The 27,446-nt window shown below is 45.5% G+C and overlaps 2 protein-coding genes across 2 annotated transcripts; one reads left to right on the top strand and one right to left on the bottom strand.

Annotated features, from left to right (window-relative positions):
- Nucleotides 1–1,924: 1,924 nt before the first annotated feature.
- Nucleotides 1,925–19,226, bottom strand: LOC139367642 (uncharacterized). Its single transcript, XM_071105911.1, has 7 exons — nucleotides 19,017–19,226; nucleotides 5,497–5,719; nucleotides 5,352–5,409; nucleotides 5,150–5,228; nucleotides 4,430–4,989; nucleotides 3,326–3,463; nucleotides 1,925–3,084 (listed from the first exon to the last, which is right to left on the bottom strand). Exons 2-7 carry the CDS (start codon nucleotides 5,628–5,630, stop codon nucleotides 2,527–2,529), a joined length of 1,527 nt encoding a protein of 508 aa, XP_070962012.1. The 5' UTR covers nucleotides 5,631–5,719; nucleotides 19,017–19,226; the 3' UTR covers nucleotides 1,925–2,526.
- Nucleotides 19,227–20,358: 1,132 nt separating this feature from the next.
- LOC139367641 (sodium/potassium-transporting ATPase subunit beta-1-interacting protein 3-like) lies at nucleotides 20,359–24,002 on the top strand. Its single transcript, XM_071105910.1, has 7 exons — nucleotides 20,359–20,412; nucleotides 21,355–21,492; nucleotides 22,013–22,093; nucleotides 22,268–22,465; nucleotides 22,765–22,825; nucleotides 23,381–23,450; nucleotides 23,644–24,002. Exons 1-6 carry the CDS (start codon nucleotides 20,359–20,361, stop codon nucleotides 23,434–23,436), a joined length of 588 nt encoding a protein of 195 aa, XP_070962011.1. The 3' UTR covers nucleotides 23,437–23,450; nucleotides 23,644–24,002.
- The last annotated feature ends 3,444 nt before the right edge of the window (nucleotides 24,003–27,446 follow it).

Below are 27,446 nucleotides of genomic sequence, written 5' to 3'. Positions count from 1 at the left end.
TTTAGCAGTCTTGTTTAGTAGTCTTATGGTTTGGTGGTAGAATCTTTTCATGGTCCTGTTGGTTCCAGACTTGGTGCACTGGTACCGCTTGCCATGAGGTAGCCGAGAGAACAGTCTATGGCTTGGGTGGCTGGAGTCTTTGACATTTTTTTTGTGCCTTTCTCTGACACTGCCTTGTATAGAGGTCCTAGAAGGCAGGGAGCACTTGGCAGTACTTCCCTTCCCTCTGTAGTGCCTTCCGGTCATGTGCTTTGCAGTTGCGGTACCAAGTGGTGATGCAGCCCGTCAAAATGCTCTCAATTGTGCGGCTGTAGAACTTTTTGAGAATCTGAGGGCCCATGCCATCTTTTCAGCCTTCTAAGGGGGAAGAGGTGCTGTCGTGCCCTTTTCACAACTGTATGGGTATGTGTGGACCATGTTAATTCCTTAGATCATGATGTTATAATAGACATAATAATAATAATATCTTATCAGATCATGAACGGATGGAAAAGGGTCAAATGGAAAGAGTGCTTTCGACTGTGCTGTGTTTTAGTGAAGTTAGCTGGCAAGGTTGGACAAATAATTATTTCCTTCTGGTAAAGGTAATCCTATCTAATAAAAGGCATATGAGGTAAATGTTTAGATTTTTTAAAAGTCAAGCTTAGAGAAAACACATTTTTCAAAGTGCCACTTTATTACAAAAGTATAAACTTGACCGACATTTTCATGAATATTAATCTTGATATAAAACATTACAATCTTTTTCATTTTTAGCACTTAATTACAAGCTTCGGGCACAAGACCCCGTCGTCTGATTAGCAAACACACAACAGTAGCTGCCACATAAAACTTAGCTGGGCTTTTCAATGAACACATCATAGCTTAAGTGGCCTGGAAAAATGTAACAAAAGCACATCAAACTTCACATTGCTAACTTACTTCTTTGCAAATTTGCCACCAGAGAAGTCATTCCAAAAACACAACCAAACATAAATAGTAAAAGATAGATTTCTTGACACCAATTATATATTTATTATTATTTCTCTTTTCGTAACATACACACACGCACATTGCGTCAACATACATAATAATAATAATAACCACATTGTGTGCTGGTATATTTGGTCAGATAAAGTTTTCTTCTTTAGTATCCAGGTTTAGATGACGTTCTACTTTTTATACTCTCCTTCACAATCTCTGCGTTGGATCATTGGCATTTATTGTCACTTGCACTGTTGTTGTTTTTTCCTGTATATTTAAGGTGTCACTGGGGATCGAGAGTAGATCAAAATGTTCATCAGTGGCGTGATGAGACACAGCTATGGAGGGTTTGTTGGTGGATGTCAGTTCCGCCATGCGTTCAGAGTTGAGGATGGTGGAATCACCATCGTCAGCGATCAGGACTGTGAGGCAGAAGCGGTATCTTGGCTGATCCACAGTTTTGTGAGTGATGATGGAGCTATTCAACTTGTGTGGACTCCACCAGCATGCCCCCTTGACTAGATATGGCCCCTGTAGTTCACATAGTAGTTTCCTATCCTCTCTGTGGTGAAGACGAAGGCAGTGACCAACTTGACAGTAACAATTACCAGAGATTTCCAGTGACCAAAGCTATCCTGAATCAGAATGACATTTTGCTCTCTAAGAGAAACAAGGCAACATAATAACTAAACAATCAACAACATTATCAAAAAAGAAACCGTTCTTAGATACCACATGACAGTGCTTGATTTGAGTTTTTTTAGCATGCAACATTAAGCAGGCAAAGTGCAAGAAAAAATAAAACACTTCATTTACAGATGGCATTGGAGACAGTTGTCAGTCCATGTGATATGTAACAAATGAAAAGGGAAAAATATCTGCTATTATCATCTGAGAATATGGTCAAATTATTTGTGTTTTTTTGGGGGGGGGGGGGGAAAGAAAACAACAATGTGTGCAATTTAGTTAATTATTCTCTCATAATTTGACTCTTGGTCCCTGAGCTTTCAAGTCTTTTGATTAATATTTAATTTATTTACTTTTAATACTTTTAATTCCTTCCTGAATCACACCTCGACCAACTTGGGGGAAAGGTCTGCCGTACACAGACTAAGTGCTACATAGGGAGTAAACTGAAAGTTGTGCTCATTCCTAAACTAGGGCTCCAGGATAACACTGTTTTAACCATAGAAATGAATTATATTTCAATGGTTAGACCTGAAAAAATTGGGAAGAATTTTCCAAATGTTCCCTCTAATTGTGCTCTGCACATTGTTAAAATAGTGCTGCCATCCTACAGATTTTTCTGTAATAGTTTTGTGCTCATTTCTCATCACTACCTTTGGAATCAAGGTAGGGGTTTGACCCAGCGTTTGGGCTTTCTCTTCAGCCCAGGTCGTTAACCACTGACCAACACTGTTGCCCTAGGCTCTGAAAGGCAGGAAGTTATGACTGTAATGTAAACATGTGAGTGAGCATGAGAGGGGCTCAACCAGCTCTCCTCGACCGTGGTCTTCTTTTTAAATGCTAGGAAGGAAGTGAGAGGTCACAGAGGGAGCAGCCTTAGAGCCCAGTGACATACATCTCCATGCCGTCGTTGAAGGTGAAGATGGTGGTGGTGCTGGAAGTGGCAGTTCCGCCCTGCTTCATGTCCCCTATACTCTCGTACAGGTTCTCCCCGGGCAGCAGCAGGGCTTTGGCTGGAAGGTGCTGTAACTTGGGGGTTTGCTGTGTGGGTGGTGGCGGGGGAGGCTGCTGCTGCTGCAAGGGCTGCTGGGACTTCTTCCTTCTGGGCCTGAGGGTGGCGCAGGTGTTGGGAGGCCGTTCGGTTCCTCCAACTCGCTTCCAACCACCACCACCTTCTATAGGCTCATAGGCAGGGTTGCATTCCTCCCCCGTCCCGATGGACTCGTAACAGTGGTCCTCCAGAGTTGCAGAGGCTCCTCCGACAGGCTTCCCTTCCTGCGGGGCCCAGTTCTGGGGCTTGACCACCACACTGAACCCACCGTCTCGGTCCCGGTCCCGGTCACCGCGTCCCAAGGTACGGAAGCCAATGTTTGCTGGGGGAGACCCAGGAACAGTTCTCTTCTTCTTGACTGGTTTGGAGTACATCTCTGCAGCCTGGAAACCACACAGCACAGGACAACCCTCAGTACTAATCAGTCTGATAAACACAACACATACTTTGTAATGACAAACATACTCACCAGGGGAGGCTGTTGGGAGAAGCTATAGGAGGACGGGCTCATTGTAATGGTTGGAATGGAACCCACGTTCGACTCCGTTCCATTAATTCCATTCCAGCCATTACAATGAGCGCGTCCTCCTATACATCCACCCACCAACCTCCACTGATACTCACCATAGCAGTAGATGGCTGAATGTTCTCTCCACTGTGAGGACTTAGAGGGCCTAAGGGTTTGTTTTGGAGCATGATTATGTCATCATCCTCTGGAGGCTTCCATATATACTGCTCTCCATTACCCATGAACACTGCCTCCTGCCAGCCAATCAGAGAACGGGAAGAACGGGTTGTCAACACATCACATATGATTGAGATGAAACACAGCAATAAAACAAACAAAACATAGTGCTTTTGTATAATACTTGGGAGAGTGTAATGAAAAGTTCAGTTACAGGCTTATTATTTAAAATGCCTTTGCTCTCCTCTGCTAAGGAGTATACAAGTCATTCCTTGTGTGCAAACATACATATAAATGCATTACATTACATTGGCACTCTAAACATCTCAATGAAATGTTTAGCTCTCAACAGAATTACTTGAGCTGCAGAGGCATCAGGAGAAATTGACTAAGATTCAATGCTCTCTAGGGGCTGCCTAGGGACCCAGCATCCATGACAGATCCTAAAGAAGATGCATGCTCATTCACAACACCTCAAACAGCCTTGCAGGCATAAATGTAGGAAGCATCTAGATTCTAGACCATTACAGTTGATTCATGCAAGCTGTACAGCTCTACATTATTGGAGCACAGGGGATACTAACCAAATCAAGAATACATTATGTATATTAAAACTAGGATTAGAGACTTGACTTAAAGTACCACATCTTGTGGATTTTAACTGATAGGTGCAGCTTGCTAGTTTGAATGACAGGACAGCCAAGCAGCACCATTGTCTTTCTGCAGGGATAATGATCTGTGTTTCAATGCATTGCGTCATCTATATGGCATTGAGCCCGAGAGAGCAGCGCTGTGAAGAATGCTAAGTACAAAACGTAATCTTATACAAAACACACAAACATACACACACACAGTCTGTGAGTAATACATGTAGTGAACTGGAAGTACATAAAGAGACATGTATAAACAGGCAGGAAAATGCAGTGAAATTAATCATAATTTCTGCAAACATGGCCTTCGTCAAGGTCTGACTTTCAGACTCCCCTAACGAACAGAAATCTGTATCTGTATAATTCTGTATTATCAGCCTTTTTTCTACCAACCTTGGGGAAGGTGGGCAGGTTGAAGGCCTCCGCGTTTTTCCGGAGCATCTTAACGCTGTGAGGATGTGGCGGAAGCGGGGCAGGATGTGAAGGTGGGGCGTGGCGAGGAGGCGGCACCGGTGCCTCCCCCATATCCGTCCCACTATCTCTCTTTTGGGGGACAGCCTTGTCCACCTTCAGGAGCTTCCGGACGCAGGCGTACTCTGCAGTCGTCTCCGGGGGGTGTGGAGGAGCCATGGCCTGGGGGATGGGATCTGGCTCGGGGAGCGGTTCATTCAACCCATCCCCGTCTGGGTCAGGGGGGGCAGGGGTGTTGGCTGGGACGGCCGGAGGGGCTGGGGTGTCTGTCTCTCCGGCCCTGCCCACTATGGCGTAGAGGTTATTATCAGGGCCACGCTTCGGGGAGGAGCGTTGACCGACCTCAGAGTAGGTGTGCTCCTCTCCCGTACCAGAGGGTACCTGGGGTAGCGTCCGTCCCCCGGAGCGCAGGTCAGAGTTGGACCGGCGGCTGGGCAGCAGCAGGAGGTCCATGCTGGCCGGACGGTTCTTTTTGGATGACTCTGCAGGACACATGGAAACCAGAAAGGTTAGCATTCTTTCACACCTAAATAAAAGAAGGCTTTGTAAAAGGTGTCAATTTCATTGTTTGTTATGTAGTGAAGATTTCTCGAAATGGAGCTCAACATTTGTGATAGTCTTATACCTAAGAGTTCTACTCACTCTTGCCATTGCAGTTTAGCTTGTTCATCTCACCGTCCGACTTGCTGATGGAACGCAGCCTTGACTGCTTGAGTATACTCTGAAAACACACAAACAAATTATAGTTTTCTCAATCGCTTGAATGCATAATGTATCCATATTTTACCTAAAATGATGCTCACAGCTGAGGTAAATGTGGTAATATGAGGGATTCTCTGCTCACCATGTCCATCAGCCTGTGCTTCCCACCTTCACTGGAGACATTATGCGTCTTTCCCTTCCTATAATAAACACAACATTTCATGTACTATAAAGACGCAAATAGCTGTGTGCGTGTGCACATGGTCATGGTCATTAACTCGTCTCACCTCTGGCAGCCCACACAGAGCACCACGATGAGGATGGTGACGACGAAGGCTGAGGCAGCAGCGATAGCGCCCAGCAGCAGGACCTTGCCGTAGGAAGGAGACGTGAAGTTCAGCCCGTCCTGCATGGAGGCCATGTGGGAGCGCTGGCGCTCGCTCTCTCACAACCACACACTCACCACACACATGCACACCGCACACGTAGGCACCACAACCTCCCTGGGCTCTGCAGAGACGGAGAAGGAGAGGAAAGAACTGTGTGTTTGTCATACAGATCAGCTGCTCTTATTTAAGCTCATGGAATTGTAAGGGGGAATGGGGAACTTGGGCAAACATGTCATTCAAATAAAAAGGAGAAGACATCATGAAAAACAGTTGCTTGAATTGCTCCATTTATTCCATTGCTCCAAGGACCAACAAAAGAAGGACATAGGAATAACCAAGAGATCAACCACAGCATTTCTGACCTCCTTTTCTTTGTCCTCGTTTCCTCTCCACTGACTGTCATTTACCCTGTGGCATCTTTATCTTCCTTGGCTCGTTAAGGATTTGGGGCATTTCTGACACATCCACAAAACGTCAGGTACCTAACCTGTTGTGTCCAAAGAGCCCATAGTACTACAATCAACATCAGTGGAATTAATATCCAGATTCAAATGTGTGCTGGACTTTATCTTTGAAACTACGCTTAATCTTTAGTCTTTAGTCTTTAGTCTTCAGGGACCACCCTCACCGGGACCTTTCCTCTACACACACATATGCTGTACTGCGAGAAACCAGTTGAAGATATGCTGATATATGTGTTTGTTTAAGTGTAATGTAATTCACCCCATGTAACTATGTCACGTTCTGACCTCTATTTCCGTTGTTTTGTATTTATTTAGTATGGTCAGGGCGTGAGTTGGGTGGGCAGTCTATGTTGGTTTTTCTATGTTTGGGGCATTTCTATGTTTTCGGCCTAGTATGGTTCTCAATCAGCGGCAGGTGTCATTAGTTGTCTCTGATTGAGAATCATACTTAGGTAGCCTGGGTTTCACTGTGTGTTTGTGGGTGATTGTTCCTGTCACTGTGTTTGTTGTCACAGGATAGGCTGTATAGGTTTTCACGTTCCGTTTGTTGTTTTGTAGATTAGAGTTATTTCATGTATCGTTCAGTTTTCCATTAAAGAACATGAATAACCTCCACGCTGCTTTTTGGTCCACTTCTCCTCCTACAGACGAACGTCGTTACAGAATCACCCACCACAACAGGACCAAGCGGCGTGGTAACGGGCAACAGCAGCAGCAGGAGAAGGAACAGAGGCAGCAGCAGCAGGAACAGCAACAGCGAGATCAGGATTTTGGGACATGGGAGCAGAATCTGGACTACACAACTTTGGAGGAGATAGACAGGTGGGCGGTCGACCCAGGGAGAGTGCCGGAGCCCGCCTGGGATTCGATGGAACAGTGCGCGGAAGGTTACAGGAGAATGAGGTTGGCGAAGCAAGCACGGCGGCGCGGACGGAAGCCCGAGAGTCAGCCCCAAAAATTTCTTGGGGGGGGCACAGGGGGAGTGTGGCAGTCAGGAGTCAGACCTGAGCCAACTCCCCCCCCGTTTATCGTGAGGAGCCAAGGAGGAGCTCAGAACCAGAGCTGGTGTTGGAGGTGAGCGAAGCAGAGACTGTGAAGGAGTTAATGGGGAAATTGGAGGAGAGAGATATGAGGGAATTGCCGGTTTGGTGCATGAGGCACGACATTCGCCCGACGGAGCGTGTCAGGGATTTAATGGCACAGGGGTCAGCTCTCCATACTCATCCTGAGGTGCGTGCGAGGGGTCTGGTGAAGACTGTGCCAGCCTCACGCACCAGGCCTCCTGTGCATCTCCCTAGCCTTGCACGTCCTGTGCCATCTCAGCACTACAGTGCTCCTAGCAGTGCTAACTGTGGCGGGCGTGGTGCTGGTCAGGCACCGTGTTATGCAGTTGTTCGCACGGTGTCCCCAGTACGCGTGCTTAGCCCGGTGCGCTACATCCCAGCTCCCCACATCTGCCGGGCTAGGGTGAAGATCCAGCCAGGGCGGTTGGTGCCAGCCCTGCTCTCAAGATCTCCAGTACGCCTTCACGGTCCGGTCTATCCGTCACCACCTCCACGCAACAGCCCTCCGGTGGCAGCCCCCCGTACCAGGCTGTCTCTCCGGCCCATCCTTACAGGGGCTCCCTCCTCTCCAGCGCTGCCGGAGCCTCCCGCCTGTCCGGCGCCGCTGCCGGAGCCTCCCGCCTGTCCGGCGCCGCTGCCGGAGCCTCCCGCCTGTCCGGCGCTACGAGAGCTACTCAGTCCAGCGTTGCCGGAGCTTCCCGTCTGCCCAGCGCCATCTGAGCTTCCCGTCTGCCCAGCGCCATCTGAGCCTCCCGTCTGCCCAGCGCCGCCCGTCTGCCCAGCGCCGTCAGTGCCGCCCGTCTGCCAGGAGCCGCCAGTGCCGCCCGTCTGCCAGGGGCCGCCAGTGCCGCCCGTCTGCCAGGGGCCGCCAGTGCCGCCCGTCTGCCAGGGGCCGCCAGTGCCGCCCGTCTGCCAGGGGCCGCCAGTGCCGCCCGTCAGCCAGGGGCCGCCAGTGCCGCCAGTCAGCCAGGGGCCGCCAGTGCCGCCAGTCAGCCAGGGGCCGCCAGTAAGCCAGGGGCCGCCAGTGCCGCCAGTCAGCCAGCTGCCCCACTGTCCCGAGCAGCTGCCGCCCCTCTGTCCCGAGCAGCTGCCGCCCCTCTGTCCCGAGCAGCTGCCGCCCCTCTGTCCCGAGCAGCTGCCGCCCCTCTGTCCCGAGCAGCTGCCCCTCTGCCCCGAGCTGCTATCGTCCCTCTGTCTCGAGCTGCCCCTCTGTCCCAAGCAGCCCCTCTGTCCAGTGGGGTCATTGAGAGGGGTGGTCATGGTGAGAAAGCCACGGAGGCGGACAATAAGGCGGACTAAGACAATGGTGAAGTGGGGTCCGCGTCCCGCGCCAGAGCCGCCACCGCGGACAGACGCCCACCCAGACCCTCCCCTATAGGTCAAGGTTTTGCGGCCGGAGTCCGCACCTTTGGGGGGGGGTACTGTCACGTTCTGACCTCTATTTCCGTTGTTTTGTATTTATTTAGTATGGTCAGGGCGTGAGTTGGGTGGGCAGTCTATGTTGGTTTTTCTATGTTTGGGGCATTTCTATGTTTTCGGCCTAGTATGGTTCTCAATCAGAGGCAGGTGTCATTAGTTGTCTCTGAGAATCATACTTAGGTAGCCTGGGTTTCACTGTGTGTTTGTGGGTGATTGTTCCTGTCACTGTGTTTGTTGTCACAGGATAGGCTGTATAGGTTTTCACGTTCCGTTTGTTTTGTAGATTAGAGTTATTTCATGTATCGTTCAGTTTTCCATTAAAGAACATGAATAACCACCACGCTGCTTTTTGGTCCGCTTCTCCTCCTACAGACGAACGTCGTTACAAACTATCATGATTTGCCCCATGTTTGAATCAATCCTGCACAACAGTGTAAATATTAACAGGGTCAATGAGTCACATGGAAGCTAAAAATACTGTAACACAGACACAGGAACAGAGAGAGGCACACATCATTATCTTATTCCGAAACCAAAGAGAAGATAGAGAACAGAGGAAACCATATTTTCTTTGATTATATTGTCCTCCAAGCTTTTTCCTCTCTCAGTGAAAGAGGAGTGTAAGGTGGACGGTTTGATTGAAACAAAGAGGAAAAGTCCTTATCAGGATTATTTCATGATGCCCTCCAAATCTCAAAGCGACAGCAAATATGTTTCTGATATAACTGTCCTGGCTGACTAATCAGTCGCATATTTTCACAAAATCCGTTAAACTTATTGAACTACATGACAACAGAAGAAAACACCAAGTATTTTGAACCAGCAATCCCCAAGGTGCTAGCCTATTTTGAAACAGGTTCCCAAATCTCTTCTCACAGATATATTCATTGGTGAATATACTGTCACGCTCTTTATACATTACGATTCATATGACTCATTTCACTCTGATCTATAGTCTAAAGTCTCTCTATACCTTCAACTTTACGACTCCTCCAGAGTTCATCATAGCCTCTTGTTGACTAACATTTGAAGTTGAGTCGGGATGGTCTCAATTAGTACAGAAGGAAAGAGTTATATCGCTTAACTTTGTCTCTGCATGTGGCTATGGTTGGACATCTGTGCTTCTGAATATATTAATGCTAACTATGGAGTGCCATAACCTGGCATGAAAAACATTTGACATTTAAATTCTCAGGTCACACAGCATGCTGAGGTACAGTATAATGTGTTCTTTATGTCCTTGTTAACAGAGGAACATTGTTTTCTGCACTACTACCCCCATCTCCCCCCAAACACTGGTTCAGACCAGCTGCTAGGTAATTAGGAGGTACTGTGATGTATGTCCAGTTTCACAGGTGCTTTTCCCCTCTTCAATTAACTCCTATTAGGTTCCTCTTATATTTTTTATCTCTCGCACACAAAAACAAACCCTTATCTCCCATGACTGTCTGACATCCCTATCGCTCAACCATTTCTTCAGTTAGACATAATAGTAAATTGGCTCCTACACACTGAAACAGAGAGCTATGCCCTGAATCTTGTTCCGGTACAGCGAAAATGGGATGGGGTGTGTTTGGGGGGGTTCTGGGCAGGTGGGGGGAGTTTTGAGCTGTGCGCCTTTGTGCCTGCATCATTCACTCTATAGAAATAGATGAGGTTGTGAAGAATGTAGCACTGATTTGCAACATATGGATATTCCACACAGGGAATTTCAACACCAACAGATATGCATGTTTCTGCCAAGTGTTGATATCTTTAAAGCATTTATCTTATGTCCTCCTTGGGAATTGGAGTAAATAATTGGTGGAATGCACACACATTATTTTTTGGTTTTAGCCAAAAGAGTGTCTATGGTCAGATCAATTCAGTGGCTATGGGACCAATGTGCCAATTTGGTAGGCACTTACATGGTTAGTATTGTAGCTCATTAGCATACCAGTGTGGGTATCCAAAATGGCTGAAGCAGCCCAGATAAATTAGCCTTAGCCTTGCCATTGCAGTGGGCTGTGGTGGTGGTCTGTACAGTGCTAGTAGGGCACATGTTTACATTGTAAATTATATGGGAGAGAAAGTTCTGATTCTTCCCAAAAAATATGGTTTCATCCTTCAGCTGTTCTCGTAAGTATGATGCAGAGTGCCCTCAACAGGGCACAAACACAAACTGTGCTCTTTCTTGACTCGCAAATTAGTCCCTGCTTGATAAATATGAATAGAATTTATTAATAAATGACATTTCGCAACAGTAGAGAGCCAACCACTAGATAGATACCTGTACAGATCTTTTGACAATGACTGTACAATACATTGAGGCAGGAAACATGCTTCATAACACATCTGTATTACCTTACAACTTAACGGACATACCTATATATTGTATACTGTGTGTAAAGCATGACATAAAAGTGTTAAATACAGGGGAAGTATAAACAGGAGAGGTGAACAAACCTTTAACTTTACACAATTTTTAAAATTCCCACCAGAATTCAAATGTCTTTAAGTGCTTTTCAACTCCCTCCCCAGAGTTGACCCAGAATATATATTTTGTAACACTCTCACAAGAATATCCTGAATATTCTGAAATACACAAATGGATCCAGAAAGACATATTCTATTCATTCAGAAATCTGACAGTGTATCTATGTTCTGAGAACAGAACACAGATGTTTTGAGCAAGGGTAAGGCAAGAGGAAGTAGAGCAGAGTAAGGCTGAAAGGAGGGTGAGGAAGAAAGAGAGAGGCAGGCACATCAGTGTGTGCGTGGGAGTTCCGTGACAGGTGTTTTGAAGAAGCTGAAAAGCTGATGATGAGAGGAGACTGTAACATTTCCAGAGCCAGGTTCCCAGAGCTGCTGCCTTGTTGTCTCTGTCGGTCCACCTCCTCCTCCTCCCAACATATTCTACTCTACTCTCTCTCTCTCTCTCTCTATCCCCTGCCTTACCCCTTGGCTCATAGTCAGAGTGACGCCTCGGCACTGCAGTGTAATCTCTGGCCCTGGAGCAGCTTTCTCTAAGCCAACCAATTGGACGTTGCGCTCCGAGCAGAGCAAAGCAGTCAAATGGCCCTCCACCAGAGGCTCCTCTGCTAAACAAAGCCCCTCTCCCCAGCCACAGAGAAAACCCCCTCATCCTATGGCAATCTACTATGCGCTTAAACCTCAAACTGTAAATGTTCATTGTTCTTCTACCCCTTGTGTTGCCCTACCTGTCTGTGTGTTACTGGGATGACAGGAGGCTGGGCATGTCAGGGTATAAGGGAGCTAAGAACAGGACATGTGGTGTGGGTCCTTGAAATGCCATAGAGACACGTTTTAGAGCATGTTGATGCACCTCTTTATGCCTACATTATGTCTTTAAGCCTGTATCTGCATGCACATCTGTTTTGTGGAGAAGGGATCCGCATGTGTATTTCATTTGTATAGTCTGGAAAGGGTACTGGGTTGGAAATCGTAAAAAAGGGTACAAGCTAGCCGACAACTCAATGAGCGTGCCGAACGCCTTCCAGAACGGGCATGAGATCTCAGCACCCCGGTCGGAGACCATGTCCACTGGGAATCTGAGGATACGGAAGACGTGCTGCACCATAAGCTGGGCCGTCTCCTTGGCCGAGGGAAGTTTGGGGAGAGGAATGAAGTGGGCGGCTTGGGAAAACCAGTCAACCACAGCCAGGATGGCAGTGTTACCCTCAGACGGGGGGAGACCCATGACCAAATCCAGGGATATATGGGACAAGGGACGGTGAGCGACAGGCAGTGGTTGAAGCAGACCAGCCAGAGCTTGCCAAGGAGTCTTGTTCTGTGCACAGACCGTGCAGGCGGCGACTAACAAGGCAACATCCGAAACCATAGTAAGCCACCAAAAGCGTTGTCAAACGGGAACCCGGGTGGCAGGCAAGCCTGGAGGAATGGGCCAAATCCAAAACCGCGGACCGGACTGCGTCAGGCACAAACCTCCGGTTATCTGGGCTCCCCCCATCTGTTTCCCTATACCCTAGCTGAGTGCTGTCGCCAGGCACGAGGTGGGAAGGGTTCCGGGATGGTAACCGTGGGGTTATAGCGGCGAGACATGGCATCCGGCTTGACGTTCTTGGACCCGGGCCGGTAGGAGAGGGAAAAGTTGAACCAGGTAAACAGCAGGGTCCATCTCACCTGTCTGGAGTTGAGGCACTTGGCCGTGTGGAGATACTCCATGTTTTTGTGGTCGGTCCACAAAATGAACGGATGTTCCGCCTTTTCTAGCCAATGCCTCCATTCCTCCAACGCCATTTTCACCGCAAGAAGCTCCCGATTCCCCACATCATAGTTCCTCTACGTGGCGTTGAGGCGGTGGGAGAAGAAGGCACAGGGATGCAGCTTAAGGTCCAGGGCAGAACCTTGGGACAGGACAGCCCCCACTCCGACATCCGAAGCATCGGCCTTCACCAAGAACTGACGGGAAGGGTCAGAATGAACCAAGATAGGAACAGTGGTGAAGCTGCGTTTGAGGTCCCGGAATGCTCGGTCAGCGGCAGAGGACCACGTGAACGGAACCTTGGTAGAGGTGAGTGCAGACATGGGGAGACCAGGGTGCTGTAACCCGGATAAAGCGGTGTAAAAATTGGCAAACCTCAGGAAGCGTTGCAGCTGCACCCTGGATATAGGCTGGGGCCAATCCACCCCCGCTTACACCTTCCTGGGATCCATCTGGACACTCCCAGCAGAGATGATGTAGCCCAGAAAGGGAACGGTGGAGCAATGGAACTTGCACTCTCCACCTTAACAAACAGCTGGTTCTCCAGAAGGTGCTGGAGAACCTGTCTGACGTGGAGCACGTGTTCTTGGGGGGAGTGGGAGAAGACAAGGATGTCATCAATGTAGACGAAGACGAACCGGTTCAACATGTCACGGAGAACATCATTCACCAGAGCCAGGAACACAGCAGGGGCGTTGGTGTGGCCAAACGGCATGACCAGATATTCGTAGTGGCCGCTGGCCGTGTTGAAGGCGGTCTTCCACTCGTCCCCCTCTCGTATCCGCACCAAGTGGTAGGCATTTCGTAGATCCAGCTTGGAGAAAACAGTGGCCCACTGGAGTGGCTCGAAGACAGAGGAAATAAGTGGTAGTAGATAACGGTTCTTCACAGTAATGGCATTGAGTTCCTGGTAGTCAATGCACGGGCACACGGTCTTGTCCTTTTTCTCCACGAGAGAGGAGATAGAGGGGAGAGAGGAAGAGGAACGGATAAATCCTGCTGCTAGGAAGTCCCCGATGTAGGTCTCCATAGCCTTGGTCTCTGGTCCCGACAGAGAGTACAGACGTCCCCGGGGCGGCTGGTGCTAGGGAGAAGGTCAATTCCGCAGTCATAGGGACGGTGCGGCAGAAGGGAAGTAGCCCAGGACCTGCTGAACACCTCCCGGAGGTCCTGGTATTCCACGGGAATGGCGGAGAGGTCTGGAGCAACTTCCGAGCCCCCAGGAAGACGTCCAGGGGCAGGTTGCGCCGACTTCAGACAATGGGCGTGGCAGAACGGACTCCAGCCCATGATAGCACCCATAGACCAGTTGATGAGAGGATTGTGTCGCTGGAGCCAGAAGAATCCCAAAACCATGGGAATCTGGGGAGATGAGCAGGAATTGAATGGTCTCGCTGTGATTCCCTGACACACGTAGGTTGATGGGAGTGGTGTAATTGGTGACCCGACCTATAGATTGCTGTCTAGCGCTCTACCATCCATGGGAATGGAGAGGGGTTGAGTGGGGATGTTCAGCTCGGAAGCCAGTGTGGCATCCAAAAAGCTCTCATCGGCCCCAGAGTCAATGAGGACACGGAGAGATTTGGACTGGTTTCCCCACAGCAGAATGGCATGAAAAGGGGTGCGAGTAAGGGGAGCAGAAAAGTTCTCCATATGGCCCACCAGAGTACTCGCTCCTACCGGTGAGCCTGGTCTTTTAATGGACAAGCGGAAACAAAATGACCAAAAGTCCCATAATACAGACAGCTCTTTGTGTTGATCCTGTGTTGCCGTTCCGCTGGCAACAGCCCACCTCTGCCTAGTTGCATAGGCTCGGGAAACAGTGCCTCAGTCGTCTTCGGCGACTCTTGAGGGAGGTCGGGAAACCTCGGGTGCTCTCGGCAACGGGACCGTTGGGGACTTCAGGGATGACTTGGAGGCGAGGTGGAATTCCTGGACGTGTGAGCGAAATTTAATTTCCTCTCCATCCGTCATCCCGTAATCGCCCATTGATGCGGATGATGGTCAGGACGATCTGCGGTCCGGAGTCCGCGACGACAATCTACGGTCCGGAGTCCGCGACGACGATCTACCGTCCGGAGTCCGCAACGGCGATCCCCGCACCAGAGATGCCACCAAAGTTGGGGGAGCCTCAAGCGGAGCGGGGTCTGCGTCCCGCACCAGAGCCTCCACCGAGATAAGATGCCCACCCGGACCCTCCCCTATAGGTTCAGGTTTGCGGCCGGAGTCCTCACCTTTGGGAGGGGTACTGTCACACCCTGACCTTAGAGAGCCTTGTTTATTCTCTATTTGTGACTTGGGTGGGCAAATCTATGTTTCTATTTCTTTGTTGGCCTAGTATGGTTCCCAATCAGAGGCAGCTGTTTATCGTTGTCTCTGATTGGGGATCATACTTAGGCAGCCTTTTTTCCCACCTTTGATTGTGGGATCTTGTTTTTGCATAGTTGCTGTCTAGCCCTGCAGAACTTTACGTTCGGTTTTGTATTTTGTAGTTTTGTCAGAGTTCAGTATTAAAAATCATGTACACTTTCCACGCTGCGCTTTGGTCTCATTCTTCTAGCGACAGACGTAACAGGTGTGGGAATTTCCACGTGTTGATCAAAAACGAGGGCACTGTCAGCCGTCAGTGTAGCTAACTAGCATGCTAACTTTTTCTAGCTAGCTAATGTTATCTGTTGTTGCTGTGTGTTTTTTTTTAACTACACCGCATTCAAAAGATTTGCCAGCTGACTATGGCTTCTAAAACTGGACTTGTCACAAGCACTAATTTAGGGAAAACTTTGCCACAGATGGAAACCACTGGCCTATCTTTAACTTCGTAATCTATTGTTGTCTCCAAAGTTATGGCATTTTCCATGAATTGCGGCAGGCAAATCCACCATAGAAACAGTTAGAAGGAACTGTGATGAAGCTCCAGAAATTATGGATAACTATTGAAAGATAGCTGATATGCGTTTTTCTACATTGTAATGGACACGGTGCAACCTTTGGTAGGCAGGCTGCTGGTAGGCTTCAGCTGCGGTACAACAAAGCCAAGTCAGATCGTGCTCATAGTTCTCACAGGGGAAATGAAATGATAGGCTACAATGACTTTGCTCATGATCATGCACGCCACAAATGACATAAGTTCCTTGAATTTTCTTTTGCGAGTGCCCTTTCATTATTTGGATAGACACTTGTGGTTTCTAGCTAACATTACTGTCACGCCTTGACCATAGAGAGCCTTTTTATTCTCTATTTTGGTTAGGTCGGGGTGTGACTAGGGTGGGTGATCTAGTGTGTTTATTTCTACGTTGGCCTGGTATGGTTCCCCATCAGAGGCAGCTGTTTAGCGTTGTCTCTGATTGGGGATCATATTTAGGCAGCCATTTCCCTACTGTGTTTGTGGGATCTTGTTTTTGTGTTGTTGCCTGTGAGCACTTCATTTATGTCACGTTTTGTTCATTCTTTATTGTTTTTGTGCGTTTCACTCAAATAAACATGTGGAATCCAGATCACGCTGCGCTTTGGTCCGAGTATGCTTCCAACGATGATCGTGACAGTTACACCAATCAAAGCAGTGCAGTGTGTAGTTAAAACTTTAGTGTTCAAAACCATTCATCTTGGGGGCGACAGTGGGAGCAGGTTTTCAAAGGCTATCATATCACGCAATTATATATTTGACCATTTATAAAATGGTCATATATAAAAAAGAATAATACAGACTAGCTCAAAAATAAGTGAACATTTACAAATTATCCAATGGATATGATCATTTTCTGGTAATAAAAAACAACAACTTTTGTGCCCCTTATTATAATTTGCTCCATGGCTCAGGATGCCAAGTGGACACATGGCTGTTTGACTCATCTCAGTCATGAAGAGGAATAACTTTGCAGCTGTTTGTAATTAATAAACAACGCCATGCTGGTGGGTGGTAACATTCAAATAAAACCCAGCACTGAAACGAAACGTAGGCTAAAAATCATTTATATGGCATGGGAAAAGACCGCATTCACACGGATTTGAACGAAGTGGGCAGTTCGGATTTGTCAATTCAAGCCAAAATATATCATACTTTGACTAAAACGATGACTTATTGACTTAAATCATTGTGCAACATCATGGGTAATATTTGGCCTTCGTTTCTCATCTCAAAAAAGTAGATTTCTACTGGTGTGGGCCTTTAAATTTTGACCAATATGGCATAAATAAATACTACATTTCACAGAAAGCATTAGCTAAACTCTCAAGTTGACCATGAGGACTTCAAAAAGAAGCCAAATAAATGAAATGGTTGGTGGAAATATAATTGGCTATTGTAAGCGCTATGTTTAAAATAGTATATGAACATTGTTTCTAGAGAACAGTTATATATTCTTTATTATCTGGAAGTGTGACCTGTCAGATTCAATGAAACTCTCATGTTCTATTGCTGAGTGGAATTTCTTTGAATTGCACTGAATTGAATTCTACGTCATGTCACTCAAGCTGAAATTCAAATTCTACATCCTGTGGGGTGTGGCCAATTCAACTTGAATTCCAACTCATTCCACAATTCTGAATTGAGCACAACCCTGACACACACACACACACACACACACACACACACACACACACGCACACACACACACACACACACACACACACAGACACACACACACACACTCATATGCAAACAGATACATTGTCTCTATTCTCTCTATGTCCTGAACTCACCCTGGCCACAGCAAGCATAGCACTTAAGTCCTGATCAATCAATTGGGAGATGATGTGGAGAGCAGCCCCACCTTTTATCTGTGAGTCATTCCAGCCACACACATACAGACACACACACACACACACACACAGACATACACCATGAGCACATTGAGCCACAATTCAATCTGTGTGTGTGTGTGTGTGTGTGTGTGTGTGTGTGTGTGTGTGTGTGTGTGTGTGTGTGTGTGTGTGTGTGTGTGTGTGTGTGTGTGTGTGTGTGTGTGTGTGTGTGAGTGTGTGTGCGTGTGAGAGAGAGAGGGGGAGAGGGGGGGGGGGGTAAAGGAGACATGATGATGATGTGAATGAGGTCAGATGCTTGCTTGCAATAACATTAACCATTTTAGCCTTGAGTGAGGGAGAATATTGTCTGTGAGAGGATTCTCAGTAGCATGTATTCATCCATGCATTTAAGTGTGCACTGAATGCTAAATAGATCTATAAAGGCTTAGGCTACTACAGGGAGCTGGCTCATACACTGGCCCTGTGGTTCTTCTCTCCCTGGCTCTGAGCTCCAACTGAGATTAATTTGTCTGCACCCTTTGCTGCTGACAAAAGCAAATCCCAAACCACCTTCTCCTTTGATACATTTTACCCTGTAGCAAACTCAAATGCATTTCGTCTTCTCCACAAGTAGGCTACACACAATGTTTCCTATTCAACCTCTTCATTATGCATCAGTCGAGTAGCCTGGTATGTGAGCCTAATGATTTGCGCCCTTGCCTGCACTGCACACCGTGACTCTCTCATAGGTTGAATGGGTTTTAACATCTCATCGAGAACCCCGACAGCTCAAACTGCAGTGATTCCGGAGACAACAGGTTAGAGACCAAACACGGAGCAGGCATAGCTGGCACAACATGACTCTAGCCATGACATAGAGACTGGGTGTGAGCACGCGAGGTGAATTTGGCAGTGCCAAGGCATATGAGAGAATCACCAAAAAGGTTCAGAGACACACGCACACATGAGAATCGATGTAGTGATTGTCATGTGTGCGTGTTCTCATTCACTGACCAAGCTTGGTGATTGATCTCTTATCAAACACAAATATTGGTCTAATATGAATTATCTTCATGATTCAAAGAAGCCTCTCGAATACTAAGCATGCGATGTAAACGTAGTCTAGCCTATACATAACGTTTCCATAATGCCCGCATGCAATTACATTAAGGTTCTCTGACGAATCGGTTAATTAGACGTCTAATCACAAAAGCCAGGCAACGAAATTACATTGTGGCTGTTGCACACGTGTCTGCTCTATTAAATGCATGACCCATTGGAAATAAAGGTAACGGAGCCTGTGAACACAAAGGAAAAAAATCGCGAGGAGAAATGCATTTAGTTTACCAATCAATTATCAAATTGAAAAATATTAATAAGCTAATCAAATTTATGTCAGCAGAAAATCTATAATACAATTATGGGGATATATGAAAATCCCACATGCTGGAAAAGAGAGACATGCTCTAGGCAGAGCATTGCGCCAGGAGCTGATTTCATACTCACTCAGCTCAGAGATTCGGGAGGCGCGACGGCGCGCAGCGTCCACTTTGGTCTGTTCCTTCAATTTCTGCGTCCACTCAGACCATCCACTCCCCGCTAGCATAATCAATTAAAGCGATAACTGGAGCCTCTTGTGTGAGAAAACATGACCCTAATGCACCATTGCATTTGGCATTTTTGGACACCTCCGCAAAAAGCAAAGCAAGCAGACAGATTAACTATTTTCCTCTGTATCCCCTGTGTTGTATCGAACCGTCAGATGTTCCTCCACAGTTTTTCAAGCCCCCTCCATCTCTACACTATGCCTCAGCTCGGTGGTAGAGCCATGTGACAGGGGAACTGGAGAACCCCAATTATGAATTTGTGATTTGCTTCTAGCGTCATCTCTCGGAAGAATGGAGAAGTGCTGTGAATGGAGTGCGTGGAGATTGGAATAACATTTCAATCTACACCATCACACAGATGTGGACGTCTGAGGTGAAATAGATGACCATGTGTAATAATAATGTGTTAAGTGGTAGCCTGATGCTTTGAAATCACCAAGGATGGGTCATAATTTGGTTGATCAGGCTGTGTTACCACATCACTGGATGAAAACAAATAATTATTATGATGTGTTTTACTTTGTCACAGTCATAGAACTGCCGTTTGACAAAAGTGCTGACAAATCATCACCACGATTCCAACCTGGCCTATTGACTGGCGCTGTCCTTCAGCTCCACCCAAACACGTGCACAATGGAGTGCGCGGGTTTTTCTGTGCCCGCGTTTTCATGTTTGGGTTATAGACTTCAATATGGGTTGGTCTTGTCTTTTTAGTACTTCCATGGTCCACAGTATAGGAATCAGTTATTTTAGGTCCTATGCTATGTTTGTGTATGACCCCAGGTGAGAGTTGCTTGAAAGTGGACAATTTGGGTGGAAAGAATGGACAAATATTTGTTTTTGAGAAAATATCACTGAGACCAAAAATGTTCTTGGTCCTCTGCACAGATAGGCTACTAAACGTTTATGCATTGTCCCTTCCACCAGCACCAAAAACTACTGGAGTGTTACACTAGTTGGTGCACTAGTGCAGTGTCGAGCGTCCCTAGCGCCACACCTAGCAGAGCATCCGAGTAGGGGAATTACTATGCCCCCTACCCTCCCCCTCGTTGTAACAACCTTAAGTGTTTTTCCTTCTCAGTTCGTTTTGTTCCACCGCTGCAAACCACGACACGTCCCCGGACCGGAGAGCTTGTTTGGATATGGGAAGGACTATTCAACTTGCCCCCTATGAATTTATAAAAAGTTGCTTTGCTGTTTCGATTCGCCTATTTGGAAGCCATTTATGCAGATAAGAGAGAATGGGTTGCTGTTCAGGACGATGTATGCTGATCTTCCTCTGCACTCTCCAAGTGGTGAGATCATTCTTCTGCGATGATGCTATCTCTATACAGACTTTCAAAACACACCTGCTACCATAGCCTTGGTTTACTTCCTTCAGTGTTTTACTGCCACTTCTGCTGGCTGATGTTGTTGAAATTGTTTTTGTAAAGACAAAACAAAGTTTGAGATAAACGTGTAAATAAATTACAGTTCCCACGACACACCAGTCAGTCTTTCCATTTCCATATCCAACTAAATTGAATTAAACATATTTGAAGTAAAACTATGTAATAATAGGCCATATATATTTGTGTGCTGAGAAAAACAAATTTAAGTGTATTATAATAATATAAATATTTCACATCAAATACAACGTCAATCAAACATAAATTTATATTTCTCTCTAAGATACATTTTTTAATTAAGATTTTTGTATTCTTGCTCACCATAACTACAAGCTATGGGTCAACACTGAAAATAAAATAATTGATTGTGTGCTTTTAGAATACAAAAATATGCATGTTTATCTTGCTTGCATGAGTTGCCTAAGGGGAAAGGGAGTCAACCCCCACTCTGCCTGAACCTTAGTCCCACTTTGTCCCGCTCTTTCTTCCAACCCTACCCCCCATTTTGAGTGATTGAGAAGGCGACTCAGAGGACAGAATTCATATCCCTGCTCTGCCCCTCTCCCTGAAACATGCATTGTCCCAGTGACTCAGTTACCTTGACAACCCAGAGAGAGCAGTCAGCATGGGGAAAAAAATAGTCTAGTGAATGCTTTGTAGGAGAGATGACCGTTTAACACCACCATCCATCAATTCAGAACCAACTGTTTAGATGAGAATTTCTGGAGAGTCTGGAAGCAGTGAGTGGATGACTTGATAAGATGCTTCCTCATGCATAATGCACGTCATAGAGATTCTTAACCCACCATCTCTTTCTGCCCCTCCTACTCTCTCCCTTTCACATCCCAGATGACAGCATTGGAGAGGCAGGCTTTTGACTTCCTTGGTTACCAGTGGGCTCCCATCATGGTCAACTTCCTGCAAATAATCATGGTTATCCTCAGCCTCTTTGGAACCATCCAGTACAGGCCACGCTACGTTGTTCTAGTAAGTCACATCTAGGCCACACTACTTTTGTGTTAATCTGCCCCAGGCTATCCTACAATGGATAATGTTATGTTTTTTGTCTACGATAAAGAAAATAAATGTTCAGTCCTCACTGAAATATTACTGTTGATCCATAATCCAATCTACAATAGCTGTAAGGGATCACCTGTGATGTAAGAATGTTTATGTGCTGCAAATATAAATATTGATCCCACGTTATATTAAGCATAGAGAAAGTTGTGTAATTAAATGGTTATTACATAGGCAAGTTTAAATGCAGTGTACTGTATTTACTTACAAATTACACCTTGAAAATCAACGTGGATAATTGCATGAAATGTGCCTATTCTTCATAGAAGAATGGAACTGTACGTGCTGAAGGCAAAGTCATTTGTATAACTACTGTGGAAAAGCATTGGCCATTGTTACAATTCTGTCATGTATAGAGGTTTGCCTCCATACAAATAGATAGACATTATGTGTCTAAAATGGTCATCAAATATTTTGTTTCATGCCTTAGTACCTGCTGTGGACATTACTGTGGGTGGCCTGGAATGTCTTTGTGTGCTGTTTCTATTTGGACCTGGGAGGCCTTTCCAAGGTATTGGTCACTAATATTCAGACCTGCTATCAACTAATATATTTGCTTTGTCTTCAATTGTGTATTATTTTGGCACTGGATCAAACTGCTTTTCTATTCCCAAACAATAACATACCATAAATACATAACCATGCTAGTAAGAACATGAACAACCCATATGCTGTGTCACTGCAGGAGAGCGACCTGCTATCCCTGGGTGTATCCTCACACCTTTCATGGTGGAAAGACAACGGGCCAGGCTGTGATGACAGGGACCTTCCTGCCGCTAGGTGGCAGAGTCTGGAGAGCCCAGAACTCATCTATGCTCTGGGATGCTGGCTGGAATACCAATACATAGAGGTCCTACATTGTATCATACAACTCCTAATCTCTGTGAGTACTCTCTCTCTCTCTCTCTCTCTCTCTCTCTCACACAAACACACAATTAAATAAATTCAGAATGTACCCATGTGGTGTTATTCATTGGAATGTAATGTTACATGTTACACACACACTCACACATACTTACGCTGACACTCCAATACACAAACGCACACACACACCCACACAAATGTAAATGTAAGTAAGCATTTCACAGTAAAGTCTACACCTGTTGTATTTGGCGCATGTGACAAATAAAATTTGATTTGATTTGATTGTTGAATTGGTGGTCTCTGTGTTTGTGCCTACAGCTCTTGGGATTCGTCTATGCCTGCTATATGGTCAGCACCTTCACTGAGGAGGAGGACAGCTGTATGTGAATTTAAAGTGCATTTTATACATGGTCACAACACACTTTACAAAGAAAAACGCATATACAATTTAACACGTACTAGAACAGATAGAAAGGCATAAGGTCACAGCCACATGTAATACTGTCAAGTAGGGCCGGGACAATACCAGTATCGCGATACTTGTTAGTATGGTGGCAAGGAAACAAAACACGGATCAGATTTAACTTCTTTAGAAAAAAACGCCATAATGTTGGAAACAAACATAATTATGTTGTCATCCAGAGTCACATGAATTTATTTCCCAAGCTATAGCACACACTATTTTACATACAGCAGGTTTTTAAAGGACTAAAGAGTTAGGTCTGCTTCATGTTTTCATTTTTGCCACGAAATGTTTGCGATACTGGTATCATCACTGCCCTACTGTCAAGGCCTCTTTTTTCCTTTTTTATTTTTATGTTTCACTTCTTTTAATCATTTAGACCCTTTTATTTAAGAGCATGAAATTAGTATTGAATTATTTGATATTTATGTGTTTGTTTTATTTATGTGTTTATTGTGTTTTCTTTTTCAGTTAATTTCATTGGTGGGGTCCATTACCCATCTAAAACATCGCCGCTGTATTTATAGTGTACAATTGGGCTGTAAGTACCATTACTTTCTCAGGGGGAACAAAATCGTACATATTCGGCCCGTGTGTGTGTGTGTGTGTGTGTGTGTGTGTGTGTGTGTGTGTGCGTGTGTGTGTGCGCGCACTTATTTTATATTGCAACATGTATTCCGTATGTTTCTGTCTGAGACTGTGCAGTTACTTTACCATCATGTCTTGATTTACAGACTATAAGTAAAGGCTTGCAAGTGGATTGAAAATGACTGACAAGCAAGGAGGGCAGAAGAGGAACGAGTGAGTGAAATACCTACTTTGGAAGAGTGAAATCACATCTCCAGTCACTGAAACAGAAGACATTCCCACACTGCACAAAAACATAATTCCTCAGCCTCCCGGGCACTCTTAATGCATACTAGCCTACACCAACAGTTCAGTGCAGTTATGGTCAATACTAGCCTGGTCCCAGGTCAGTTTGTGCTTTTGCCTACTCCATTTTCATTGTCAAGCTGTTTGGCATGACAATTCCATAAGTAGTTGGCAAGAGAGAAGAAACAACAGAGTGGCACCCTGCGGGCTATACAGTAGGTCAGTACAGGTACAATCAGAAAACTACTGATACTTCTGACATAACATGTATCAGTGTACAGTATGTGTTGTATTTTTGGTATTTGGAATTTTATTAGGATCCCCATTAGCTGTTGCAAAAGCAGCAGCTATTCTTCCTGGGGTCCACACAAAACATGAAACATAATGCAGAATGACATAATACAGAACATCAATAGACAAGAAGAGCTCAAAGACAGAACTACATACATTTTTTTTTAAATGCACACGTAACCTACATATCAATGCATATACACCAACTATCTAAGTCAAATAGGGGAGAGGCGTTGCGCCAAGAGGTGTTGCTTTATCTGTTTTTTGAAACCAGGTTTGCTGTTTATTTTAGCAATATGAGTGGTAGCCTGATGCTTTGTAATCACCAGGGATGGGTCATAATTTGGTTGATCAGGCTGTGTTATCACATTACTGGATGAAAACAAATAACTATTATGATGTATTTTACTGTGTCACAGTCATAGAACTGCCGTTTGACAAAAGTGCTGACAAATCATCACCACGATTACAACCTGGCCTATTGACTGGTGCTGTCCTTCAGCTCCACCCAAACACGTGCACAATGGCGTGCGCAGGTTTTTCTGTGCCCGTGTTTTCCTGTTTGGTTATAGACTTCAATATGAGTTGGACTTGTCTTTTTAGTACTTCCATGGTCCACAATATAGGAACCAGTTATTTTAGGTCCTGTGGGCCTATGCAATGTTTGTGTATGACCCCAGGTGAGGGTTGCTTGAAAGTGAACAATTTGGGTGGATAGAATGAACAAATATTTGTTTTTGAGAAAATATCAATGAGCCCAAAAATGTTCTTGGTCCTGTGCACATATAGGCTACCAAACATTTATGCATTGTTCCTTCCACCAGCACCAAAAACTACTGGCGTGTTACACTAGTGCAGTGTCGAGCGTCCTTAGCGCCACACCTAGCAGAGCATCAGAGTAGGGGAATTACTATGCCCTAATCAGGCAATGGAGTAGGCAAAAGCACAGCTGAAGGAAGTTCCATGCGATTAGGAGTCTGTATAATACTGTACACTTTCTTGAATTTGTTCTGGATTTGGGGACTGTGAAAAGACCCCTGGTGGAATGTCTGGTGGGATAAGTGTGTGTGTCAGAGCTATGTGTAACAATTTGGGTTTAAGTACTGCAGTGCATCTCCTCCTCGTGGACTGCACCCAATGTGCCAGTTCTTTCTGTGAGATGTTACCCCACTCTTCCACCAAGGCACCTGCAAGTTCCCGGACTTCTGGGGGGAATGGTCCTAGCCCTTACCCTCCGATCCAACAGGTCCCAGACTTGCTCAATGGGATTGCGATCAGGGCTCTTCGCTGGCCATGGCAGAACACTGACATTCCTGTCTTGCAGGAAATCACACACAGAACGAGCAGTTTAGCTGGTGGCATTGTCATTCTGGAGGGTCATGTCAGGATGAGCCTGCAGGAAGGGTACCACATGAGGGAGGAGGATGTCTTCCCTGTAACACTCAGCGTTGAAATTGCCTGCAATGACAACAAGCTCAGTCCGATGCTGCTGTGACACACCACCCCAGACCATGGCGGACCCTCCACCTCCAAATCGATCCCGCTGCAGAGTACACGCCTCGGTGTAACGCTCATTCCTTCGACGATAAACGCAAATCCGACCATCACCCCTGGTGAGACAAAACCGTGACTCGTCAGTGAAGAGCACTTTTTGCCAGTCCTGTCTGGTCCAGGATGGTGGGTTTGTGCCCATAAGCGACGTTGTTGCCGGTGATGTCTGGTGAGGACCTGCCTTACAATAGGCCTACAAGCCCTCAGTCCAGCCTCTCTCAGCCTATTGCGGACAGTCTGAGCACTGATGGAGCGATTGTGCGTTCCGCATCTTTCTTTTGGTGTTTTTCAGAGTCAGTAGAAAGGCCTCTTTAGTGTCCTAAGTTATCATAACTGGGACCTTATTTGCCTACCGTCTGTAAGCTGTTAGTGATTTAACGACCGTTCCACAGGTGCATGTTCATTAATTGTTTATTGTTCATTGAACAAGCATGGGAAACAGTGTTTAAACCCTTTACAATGAAGATCTGTGAAGTTATTTGGATTTATTTGGAATTATCTTTGAAAGACAGGGTCCTGAAAAAGGGCAGTTTCTTTTTTTGCTGAGTTTATTTATATTAGCCCTCTGATTACAATTAAGAGCAAAACGTGCTGCTCTGTTTTGAGCCAGCTGCAGGTTAACTATGTCTTTCCTTGCAGCACTGGACCACACGACTGAACAATAATCAAGATTAGACAAAACTAGAGCCTGCAGAACTTGCTTTTTGGAGTCTGGTGTCAGAAAAGCAGAGCATCTCTTTATTATGGCCAGACCTCTCCCCATCTTTACAACCATTGAATCTATATGTTTGATGACATACAGTACTGTCACTCTGTAAAAATATGCATTTACACATACTGTTGAAAATGGACCAAACCCTATAATTGTGTGTTCTACATTAATGTTAATGGAAAATTTGCATGAAAATTTGAGTCATGTGCAAATTATCAAAGTTATGTATACAGATTTATAGTTAGGATTTGGACCTATGTGAAGGTATGAGTGTGCCTGTGTGTGTGCGTGTGTGTGCAGTTCATACATTAAATTCCAGATAGCAGAGGAAAATAAAGACATTTTATTAACAATCTTCAATATTGTGATAGAAATTAGCTAAAGTCAGTGGTTGTCATGTAAAAAAGCATCGTATAATTTTTTAGGCCTACCTCTGAATTTTGTTCGAATTTGCGTGCCACTGATGGAAAAAAGACCCTGGCTGTAACTTTAAGTGAATTTTGTTTGAATAAACTGTGCTTTTCTGTTAACCAATGTGTGCAGATATGTTTTTGACTCATATTCCTCATTTACTTGCCTTACTATTGATTTTTTTAAATTGCATGTTAACCATTGAGTATCACTGGCTATTATTCAAGTCCCGACTCAAGAGTCCAGTCCATCAAATCTGAATATTATAAAATGATTGCAGGGCTGTAGGTCTACTTGGAGCCTATAATAAATACACACAGCTTTACATTCTCTATATGAAACACTTATAACCAAGATATAACTTAATGTTTGTGAGAAACACAACAGAGTCTATAAAAAGTGTGAGTGGAAGGGGAAATAAGCTCACTAAATGGCTTCAGTGCAATGTTTTATACAGAATATTTGTAGTAACAGTCGTCAAGATAATATACATGATATCTAAATTGCTATTGAGAGTATTTTCTCTATTGTGAAGGTTTTACATGTTATTATCAAAGCCTTACCTTAATTATAGTAGATTGTGCCCCAAATAAATCGTCCCTTTTCAGAATGTCCCCATCACTCTTCCGTTGGATTGGTTAGCGCGCTGACTCGTCATCGCGGCAGAGCATTAAAGATCACAAGTGATATTTCTGAAAC

This window comes from Oncorhynchus clarkii, chromosome 16 (assembly GCF_045791955.1).
Source record: "Oncorhynchus clarkii lewisi isolate Uvic-CL-2024 chromosome 16, UVic_Ocla_1.0, whole genome shotgun sequence".
NCBI lineage: Eukaryota > Metazoa > Chordata > Actinopteri > Salmoniformes > Salmonidae > Oncorhynchus > Oncorhynchus clarkii.
This window is presented reverse-complemented; position numbering and strand designations above follow the sequence as displayed.

What these genes read in the sequence shown, in the direction of transcription:
- LOC139367641 (XM_071105910.1), top strand. Translation starts at nt 20,359, where the DNA reads ATGGGTTGCTGTTCAGGACGATGTATGCTGATCTTCCTCTGCACTCTC. An exon ending in GGCCACGCTACGTTGTTCTA is followed by an intron (nt 21,493 to 22,012) that starts GTAAGTCACATC and finishes TTCATGCCTTAG; the next exon opens with TACCTGCTGTGGACATTACT. An exon ending in TCATACAACTCCTAATCTCT is followed by an intron (nt 22,466 to 22,764) that starts GTGAGTACTCTC and finishes TTGTGCCTACAG; the next exon opens with CTCTTGGGATTCGTCTATGC.
- LOC139367642 (XM_071105911.1), bottom strand. Translation starts at nt 5,630, where the DNA reads ATGGCCTCCATGCAGGACGGGCTGAACTTCACGTCTCCTTCCTACGGC. An exon ending in AGCACAGGCTGATGGACATG is followed by an intron (nt 5,229 to 5,351) that starts GTGAGCAGAGAA and finishes GTGTGTTTTCAG; the next exon opens with AGTATACTCAAGCAGTCAAG. An exon ending in ACCTGCCCACCTTCCCCAAG is followed by an intron (nt 3,464 to 4,429) that starts GTTGGTAGAAAA and finishes ATTGGCTGGCAG; the next exon opens with GAGGCAGTGTTCATGGGTAA.